Below are 9,931 nucleotides of genomic sequence, written 5' to 3' on the forward strand. Positions count from 1 at the left end.
ATAATAGCCTTCCCAGTTCAAGAAAAGGAACCCAGAGTCTTGCCTCTCAGAGCTCCTTAGCGATCAGCATGGTTTCCAATAAGTACTCATTTTACAGAGTTTACAATAATGCCTCCTGCGTTACTCCGGGTTGCACGATCCCACACTAAACCTGTCGCTGAATGCGCGCGTGGGTGTTTTTGGTTTTGTTTTTTACAAAGCTTTTCCTTATCTTAAGAGACCGAGCTCACTCTACAAAAGTCACTTGTCGACGGCAAACTTATTTGCGTTTTCACTTTCTTCAGAAATGCTTTCTATCTTGACATTCCGTGAGGCGCAGGGAATGGTGGTGACTTTCCCTCTGCTGTGCAGACCTAGCCTGTGTCGCTGTGATTTTAGGGATGCTGAGAGCTCTGAGGTGTAGAGGCTTCGTCGGTGGACACCTTAAGGGGAGGGTCCTGCCTAGCCATTGGGAGTAGAATTAAGATGCACATTAAGATTCCCGGGGTCTCCGTCTCCCCCTCCCCCACCCTGTCCGCGACCGCCTTCTCCCTGTTCTCCGCTCCTCTCCTCCGCTGTCCTCCCCCTCCCTTGTTCTCCCCTGTGCTCCCCTGAGCTCCCCTGAGCTCCCCTGCGCTCCCCTTCGCTCCCCTCCGCTCCCCTTCGCTCCCCTCCGCTCCCCTCCGGCCCGGCGCTTACTGTACTCTATTTACCACCCGAGCTGGGCTCGCGCCCGCCCCGCCCACCCCGCGGGGATTGGCTGCGAACGCGGAAGGACCGAGCTCTCGCCTCGCGCCTGCGCCCGCCAATGAGGGAGCCCGCCAGGCCTGATGGACACGCTGCCTTCCACCAATGGGGACGCAGGGAAGCCGGATCGTGTTGCCCCGGCGAGCCCTAATAAAAGCCGCCGGGCCGGGCTCTCAGCTTCATTCTGAGCCGAGCCCGGTGCCGAGGGCAGGTAGCTCCGCAGACGGCGGCGGCGGCGACGACGGCGGCGGCGGCGGCGGCGGCGGACTGAGCTCCGGGGCAGCCCGCTCCCTCCTCCCGGTCTCTCCTTCCCCGCGATCAGCATGAAAGCCTTCAGTCCAGTGAGGTCCGTTAGGAAAAACAGCCTTTCGGACCACAGTCTGGGCATCTCCCGGAGCAAAACCCCGGTGGACGACCCGATGAGCTTGCTGTATAACATGAACGACTGCTACTCCAAGCTCAAGGAGCTGGTGCCCAGCATCCCCCAGAACAAGAAGGTGAGCAAGATGGAAATCCTGCAGCACGTCATCGACTACATCTTGGACCTGCAGATCGCCCTGGACTCGCACCCCACTATTGTCAGCCTGCACCACCAGCGACCCGGGCAGAGCCAGGCGTCCAGGACGCCGCTGACCACCCTAAACACGGACATCAGCATCCTGTCCTTTCAGGTAAGACCTGCTCCCAATGCCCCGCTCGCTGCCGCGCACCCCCAGCGATGCCCGGGCTGCCCCTGGCAGAGCCATTGTCCAGACGGGCGGCCGTAGTCGGTGACTTACAGAGGAGCTAATAACTTTATTATTATTATTTACAAATATGGTGTAGATTGAGTCGTGCGTGAAATTCCTGGTAAGTTCTGACCTGTTAATGCATCTGTCTTTGAGTCTGAACGTAGCATTAACGTATTTAATGGAACTTGCTGTTTTAAAAAAAAAGCTGTTTTAAGAAAGGTCCTTTCTCCTTAAGATTGTCTAACGCTGTGCCTCTTATCTCCTTTCTCGCAGGCTTCTGAATTCCCTTCTGAGTTAATGTCAAATGACAGCAAAGCGCTCTGTGGCTGAATAAATGGTGAGTGTTCGCTTGTGCCTCGCGTTGAACTGGCGCTTGGAGTGTGTGTGCGCGCGCGCGCGTGTGTATTTGCGTATCTGTAAAATTTTTGGCTTGGTAAATGAATGTGTACTTCGTTGTATTACACGTAGTACATTGTTTACACGTACTCTAGACATGAAGGGGCCTCTAGCTCCTGTTACTCAAAATCCCACGACATTTTCCTTGAAAAAAAAAAATGATGCCAGTAACTTACTCTGAAGGTGGTGGAGACAAATGTGTACTGGCTTCTGTGGGCATGTAACACACTCCGGCTGTTTTCTGCTATCGCTCTGGTACTATGAGGTACTAACCTCCATATAATTAATCTTATCGCCGCAAATTCCATAGGGATCCTCCTTCCCAAAAACTGCAGCCCTCTGGGATTCAGCTAACCCGAGCATTGCTGCCCTGTGCCTCAGACCCTGTGATGTGGGATTCCGACTTCCCTATCTGTTAACGAAAGGGCTGTTTTCAATCAAATAATTGTTACAAGAAGCAGACTGGCGCCTGTGAGCACTGCCGTTGGAGATCCAAATAAGAGATGGCGTTGGGAAGCTTTTCCCCGAGTCTCTGCTATTTTAATGTTGAATCTGCGCTGTCCAGGCCGAGTGTGTGTGTTGCATCTGGACGCCGGGGTTTGCCCAACGTTTGAGTGTTTGGTTAAGTGTTCAGACTGCGGCTTCCTCCTGGCACCAGTCTGCCTCCTCTGCCCTTAGGTTAAAATCTCCTAACACCCCCTTCTCTCCCAGTCTTTTGCAGGCGCTGACTTTTTGTTTCCTTTGCACAATAACAACAACAACTCCACAGGCTCTTTTAAGGCGCTGAACTCACTTTTCAACCCTTTCCCAAGGAGGCCAACAAGTCCAAGGGACCTTTTTTAAAAATGGAAGGAAAACTAAGAATGATCAACTTCCCCAGGGTGTTTTCTGACATGGACTGTGATATTAGTTATTTATGAAAAAGACTTTTAAATGCCCTTTCTGCAGTTGGAAGGTTTTCTTTATATACTATTCCCACCATGGGGAGCGAAAACGTTAAAATCACAAGGAATTGCCCAATTTAAGCAGACTTTGCCTTTTTTCAAAGGTGGAGCGTGAATACCAGAAGGATCCAGTATTCAGTTACTTAAATGAAGTCTTTCGGTCAGAAATTACCTTTTTGACGCAAGCCTACTGAATGCTGTGTATATATTTATATATAAATATATATATATTGAGTGAAACCTTGTGAACTCTTTAATTAGAGTTTTCTTGTACAGTGGCAGAAATGTATATTTCTGCATACAAAGTGTAATGATGTACTTATTCATGCTAAACTTTTTATAAAAGTTTAGTTGTAAACTTAACCCTTTTATACAAAATAAATCAAGTGTGTTTATTGAATGGTGATTGCCTGCTTTATTTCAGAGGACCAGTGCTTTGATTTTTATTATGCTATGTTATATAACTGAACCCAAATAAATACAAGTTCAAATTTATGTAGACTGTATAAGATTATAATAAACATGTCTGAAGTCAATACCTGAATCTGAATGATTTTTAAGATTCTCTTTCTGTCTCTATCGTGCCATTTTATTTAACCCCTCCTCCTTCATCCCTTCTATCGCCCCCTGAGTGTTGGAAACCTGTGTGCTGAGAAATGCCTTATCGGATGTGTGGTCAGGGCTATCGCTTAGGGGCAAAGGGCCGCTGCTGCTTTTCAGGAGAGCTGACAGGGGCTGGGAAGTCTATAAACCCAGAAGTTTCTCTTAGTCTGTCAAGGAAAAATTAGTTCTCTGCTTTGGGGTTGGGTTTCAAACCAAGGGATTGCTGTGGTGGTGACTCCTGAGAGGTAGACCATTCAAATAAATGTGGACTCTGGAGGCCTACCTGTCTGTAGATGTCAAGACACTTCTGGAGTAAATGAAACTGCTGTGAATCAGAAGACAAAAGGCTCCATAGAATTCAGAACATGATTTTAAGATTTAGAGGAAGGGCAAAAAAAAAACCCTCAGTGCCCCTCTCTCTTTGTGACCCTTTGCCCCGGGAATTCCGCTGCAACCGGCCCTGAGCGCCAGCCTCTGCGCGCTGCCCCTGGGCCGAGAAGGACGAGCCCACGTTCCAAGGCAGGTGGCTATTAAACCACCCTTCACCCTTGACTGCGCCGCCGGACTGCCCAGGCGAGGACACAGAGCGGAGTATCTGCCGGCTGTTCCACCGCAGCCCTCACGTGGCAACCTTTGGACCCGGCTTTAAAATATATAGTTAGTATAGATACGTGTTTAAAATTCATATGTGTACATATATTTATATTCTCAAATTGGAAGACACTTCCGCAGGGGTGTGCGGGGAGGGGGTCAGGTTCTGGAAGCCCGGTCCGGGAGGACTGAACGGGAGAAGGAAGCTGGAGAACAGGCGGGCGAGGATAGGTTCTCACCTGTGGCCACTTTCTCAGGCCCAGCCGAGCAGGTGCTGGGTGGCGCCACCGAGTCTGACCTGGCGGCTGCGGTGCTTCCGGCCCTGACACTGAATCCATCACCAGTGAGCGGTGAGCGCCGGGTAGGGGTGGAGGATGGGGGAGAGGCAGCCTGGGGATCTCAGCTCGAACCCTGCCACGTTCCCGCATCCTCGGCAGCGGTCCCGGGCCCTGGAGCCTCCTTCCTCCTGGGCTGGGGCCCTGCAGCCGGCCAGGGCAGCTCTGGACATCACCCGCGCCCTGCCCGTCATCCCAGTCCTGGACATCATCCTAGTCCGCAGGTGGGCCCGTCCTTTGATCCGGGCACAGTACCAGGGCCGTCGTTGTTGTTGATAATCATACCCCAGGGAAGCGGGCTCTGGCTGTGGCACCTGGGCGCAGCCGGTCACCCGACCCACGCCTCCCTTCAGGCCTGTCGCCTGACGTCCGTCCACCTGTCGTCAGCCCCCTCCGGCGCCCTGCACGACAGGCCACCCTGCGTGGGGATGGAGCCGGGTGGGGCAAGGGCGGGAGGAGGGAAGACAGGTCGCTGCCCACCCCCGTCCTTTCCTCTGGGCGGGGAGGCGGGAGGACTGCGCAGACGCCAGCCCCGGGTCGCCCCCAGCCTCGGTGAACCTCGCGTGGTCGGCTCAGATGGCGAGGGGATCTGACCCCGGCGGAGGGTCTCGTGCACGGGCTCCCTGGCTTTGCGGGGGAAGCTGTGTGGCCGGGGAGGGGCCTTTCGACAGCTGCACTGCCACTGGGAGCGGGGGACCGTTTGCAAGTTTTGGACGACGACCTAGATAGAGTAGCAGCAGCGTCAAGGGAAAGAGGCACCCTTCGGAGGGGACTTTTCGCGGCGGAGCCCGGGCGGCCCTTCGGGGTCCGGCCGGTGGAGGCCGAGCGCCACCTGCTGGCCGGCGCGAGGAAGGCAGTTCGCGAGCGGGGTCTAAGGGGCCCGGGGCTTGGGGGCTTGGAACCCGAGTTAATCAGATGAGAGTTAAAGGAGAAATCACCGGGGAGACACAAGCTTTTGAAAATGAATGATGATGTCACAAAGCCTATTTCTCTAGCATGTGTACCGTCGTTTCCACATGGGACTCTTATTTCATCTTCACTACTTCATAACTTGGATACGATCCCCTTTTGCAAACTACTGTCTACCACCAGCTCTGTAGTAGGTGCTGTCCTGGATTTTAATAAAAGTATCAGACACGATCCCGGGCCTCAAAGAGATTATAACCAGATTGTGGAGAAAAAAGAAATGTGAAGTCCAATGAAAGCCAGAACGTTTTCCCATCTCTTTCCTTAAGTTTCTGTTTAATTTTATTGTTTCTGAATTGTTTAATAACCTTAGCCAGGACCTCCAATGTTATGTTAAAGAAATAGGGGTGAGTGAGAGTGGGCATCCTTGTCTTATTCCAGACCTTAATGAGAACAGGTCAAACTCTGTCTGCTATGTGTGACCTGGCTCTAGGATTTCGCTGTAATATATGGTCTTTATCAGTTTTAGGAAGAACCCTTCAATTGTTACAGGGTTTTTTTTGAGAATTTTAAATCATATTTTGGGGGTGATTTTGGTAAAATAGTTTTACTGTATTTATTGATATAATTTCTCTAATGTATGACACTAATTTTTCTGATGGTAACTACCTTTACATTTCTGCACTAAATCCTACCTGAACATGATGTATTATTACTTTTTATAGACACTGTTGGGTTCTGTTAGGCAATATTTTACTTGGAATTTTTGAGAATGAAATCGAGTTGTGGTATCTTATGCAGTCCTTACCTAATTTTGGAATCAAGGTCACTCTGACCTCAAACAATAAATGTGCAGGTCAGATTGCATTTACTTTTAGTCCTCAAAGCCATGGATAAATCCTCAGAGCTGGGCAGACATGTGGTCTCTCCATCCTACAGAAACTGGACTCAGATATGTGACCTGAGTGAACAGGGCACACAGTAGTCAGTGGACAGAGCAACTCAGCCCAGTGTTTTACTGGATTGGAGAGGGGGCTTCTGAATTTAATAGGAAATAGCATTCTCGTTAATAAAAAGCTGTACCATGGAGCTTTTTAAAAAAAATTCAAGGATCATTATTTATGGGACTCGCTCTCCAGTGTGGGCACACGGCTCCAGGACCACCCAAATAGTCAAATAGCCTGACTCACCGCCCACCTTTCCCTTTCTGTCACTCTCTGCTGGTGGAGAAGCGCCTCCAGGCTCTGAGTGTCCTTCTGGAGATGGTTCTGACAAGGCTTTGAATGTCCTTCTATTTCATCATAAAGATAATTTGGGACAGAAGCAGCAAGATCTGCTGAGAAGCTTAGCAGCAGGTGTTGTGTTCAGTGCCAACTTCTGACATAGGCACTCTGAGGAGTACCAGCCTGAGGTCACAAGAACGTCAGGGAACCCTGCAGAGGACACGTGGAGCGAGCTGATTCAGAGTGAGGGGCATGCACACATCTGTGGCCGTCCTGGGTGAGGGTGCCAGGCTCAGCAAGTTAGGGACATGGGCCCAATAGGAATGGAAAACCAGGTTTTGAACCAAGTGAAGCAGGACATTGCAACCGAGACCACCATGCAGAACCCTTGAAGGCCTGCAATCTCAGCTAAGGTATAGACTAAAATAAAATATTACTCACTAGCCCAGGAAGATCGTAAGAAAGTCTGTCTGTCAGCCTGAGCTCAGGCGGGGAAAGAAATATCTCCCTTGAAAATTCATAGCTGTAGATCTGCCCTCATGGGGAATGGGGGTTCAAATATATACTACCCAGTTAGTTTCAGATATTCTAATGCTGATAAATTAACATAAAAATGGGTCCTGGCTGTTGATGCTTCTGGGGTGTTTGGCAGTAGCAAATACAAAACTTCTCTGGAGAGAAAAACCCTCCATACAGACCGCACAAAATCCTCATATTTAATGGCTTGCTGAAAGTAAGTTTACAATAAAAAAAATTTTTAAACCACTGGAAAACAATTTACCATGTGAGAAAGAATCAGTAGATAGAATGAAGAGAAAGATTAGGAACAAGAGAACTATAAAGGATGAAAGTGACTAAAATGATTAAAGAAATCAAAGAACTAATTGAAGACATAAGACAATCCCAAGATATAGTTATTGAAATTGAAAACAATGCAAAAGTTAAAACCCAGATGAAAAACCACTGGAGCATTTCTATACACTAACAATGAACAATCTGAAAAGGTAATTAAGAAAACAATTCCATTTACAATAACATCAAAAAAGAATAAATACTTAGGAATTAACATAACCAAGGAGGCAAAAGACTAGTACAATTAAAAGTATAAAACATTGCTGAAGAAATTAAAGAAGACATTAAAAAATGGAAAGATATCCCATGCTCATGAATTGGAGAACTTAATATTGTTAAAATGACAATACCACCTAAAGCAATCTACAGATTTGAGGCAATCCCTGACAAATCACAATGGTGTTTTTTGCAGAAAAAGAAAAATCCATCCTAAAATTCATATGGAATCTTAAGGGACCCTTAAGCTAAAACAATCTTGAGAAAGAAGAACAGAGTTGGAGCACTTACAGTTCCTGATTTCAAAACTTACTATAAAGCTCCAGTCATCAAAACAGTGTGGTATTGGCATGAGCACAGGCATAATGATCAGTGGAATAGGCTAGAGAACCCAGAAATAAACTCTCACATATGTGGTCAAATGATCAACAAGGATGCCAAGACCATTCAATAGGGAAAGGACAGGCTTTACAACAGACGGTGCTGGGGAAATTGGATAGCCACATGCAAAAGAACGAATTTGGACCCCTACCTAACACCATATACAAAAATTAACTCAAAATGCACTAAAGATGATAAACATAAGAGCTAAAACTATAAAACTCTTAGAAGAAAACATATGGCATAAGCGTCACGAAACTGGATGTAGCAATGATTTCTTGGACATGACACCAAAGGCACAGGCAAAAATAAAATAAAATAAAAATAGACAGGGCTTCCCTGGTGGCGCAGTTGTTGAGAATCTGCCTGCTAATGCAGGGGACATGGGTTCGAGCCCTGGTCTGGGAGGATCCCACATGCCGCGGAGCAACTGGGCCCGTGAGCCACAACTACTGAGCCTGTGCATCTGGAGCCTGTGCTCCGCCACAAGAGAGGCCGCGATAGTGAGAGGCCCGCGCACTGCGATGAAGAGTGGCCCCCACTTGCCACAACTAGAGAAAGCCCTCGCACAGAAACGAAGACCCAACACAGCAAAAATAAATAAATTAATAAAAAATAAAATAAAAATAGACAAATTGGACTTCATGAAAATTTAAAACTGTGTATCAACGGAGGCTATCAACGGAGTGAAAAAGCAACCTATGGAAATGGGAGAAAATATTTGCAAGTCATATATCCGCTAAGGGATTAATATCCAAAATATATAAAAGGGATTAATATCCAAAATATATAAAAGGCTCCTAAAACTCAACAACAGCAAAAACAGCCCAATTCAAAAATGGGCAAAGGACTTGGATAGACATTTGTCCAAAGAAAATATATGAATAGTCAATAAACCTTGAAAAGATGATCAATATCACTAATCATTAGGGAAATGCAAATCAGAATCACAGTGAGCTATCACTTCACATCCATTAGGATGGCTGCTATCAAAAGAAAAATGCACCAAACCCATCCCTGCCCCCCCGAAAAGAGCAAGTATTGGGGAAGATGTAGAGAAGTTGGAATTCTTATGCACTGTTGGTGAGAATATAAATGATACAGCTGCTGTGAAAAACAGTATGGCAGCTCCTCCAAAACTAAACAGTAGAATTACCGTACGTTCTGGCAATTCCACTTCTGGGTATACACCCAAAAAAATTGAAGCAAGGTCTCAAAAGAGATATTGCATGCCTGTATTCATAGCAGCATTATTTACAATAGCTAAAATGTGGAAGCAACCCACGTGTCCATCAACAGATGAATAGAAGGCAAAATGTGGTCTATACATACAAAGGAATGTTATTCAGCCTTAAGAAGGAAGAAAATTCTGACACATGCTACAACATGGGTGAATCTTGAGGACATCATGCTAAGTGAAATAAGTCAGTCACAGAAAGACAAATGCTGTATGATTACATTTACATGCAGTACTTAGAGTAGTCAAAATCATAGAGACAGAAAGTAAGGAGGGTGGGTGCCAGGGGCTTGGGGGAGGGGAAAAGAGGGAGTTATTGTTTAATGGGTATAAAATTTCCATTTTGCAAGATGAAAAGCGTTCTGAAGTGGATGGTGGTGATGGCTGCACAACAATATGAATGTACTTAGCACCACTGAACTATACACTTCAACATAGTTAAGGTGGTAAATTTTATGTTATGTGGGAGATAGATCTGAGGAAATATCCCAGAACATAGCACAAAGAGATAAAGATATCACAAAAAGATCTGAGGACATATCCCAGAACATAGCACAAAGAGATAAAGATATCACAAATATGAAATCAAGGCCAGAGACACAGAGGATAGAATGAGAAGATCCAACACAGGACAGACTTTACTGAGGGTCGTGGCAATGGAGGGGAGTGAGCAAGCAACTTGAACTTGAACATTAGACATGTCTAAATAGTAGACAATCCTTTAGTCAAGCTGGCAGGCAACACATATATCCGTCCTAAAACTTGAGAAGAAAAAGTTCAACAACACAAG

The 9,931-nt window shown here is 46.9% G+C and overlaps 1 protein-coding gene across 1 annotated transcript; it reads left to right on the forward strand.

The window, feature by feature from the left end:
• The first annotated feature begins 902 nt into the window (after window positions 1-902).
• ID2 (inhibitor of DNA binding 2) lies at window positions 903-3,333 on the forward strand. Its single transcript, XM_082641873.1, has 3 exons — window positions 903-1,397; window positions 1,731-1,794; window positions 2,565-3,333. Exons 1-2 carry the CDS (start codon window positions 1,050-1,052, stop codon window positions 1,785-1,787), a joined length of 405 nt encoding a protein of 134 aa, XP_082497999.1. The 5' UTR covers window positions 903-1,049; the 3' UTR covers window positions 1,788-1,794; window positions 2,565-3,333.
• The last annotated feature ends 6,598 nt before the right edge of the window (window positions 3,334-9,931 follow it).

This window comes from Mesoplodon mirus, assembly GCF_964341445.2.
Source record: "Mesoplodon mirus genome assembly, chromosome: 14".
NCBI lineage: Eukaryota > Metazoa > Chordata > Mammalia > Artiodactyla > Ziphiidae > Mesoplodon > Mesoplodon mirus.

Coding starts and splice junctions, on each gene's coding strand:
- ID2 (XM_082641873.1), top strand. CDS start 1,050: ATGAAAGCCTTCAGTCCAGTGAGGTCCGTTAGGAAAAACAGCCTTTCG. Junction 1,398..1,730: donor TCAGCATCCTGTCCTTTCAG/GTAAGACCTGCT, acceptor CCTTTCTCGCAG/GCTTCTGAATTCCCTTCTGA.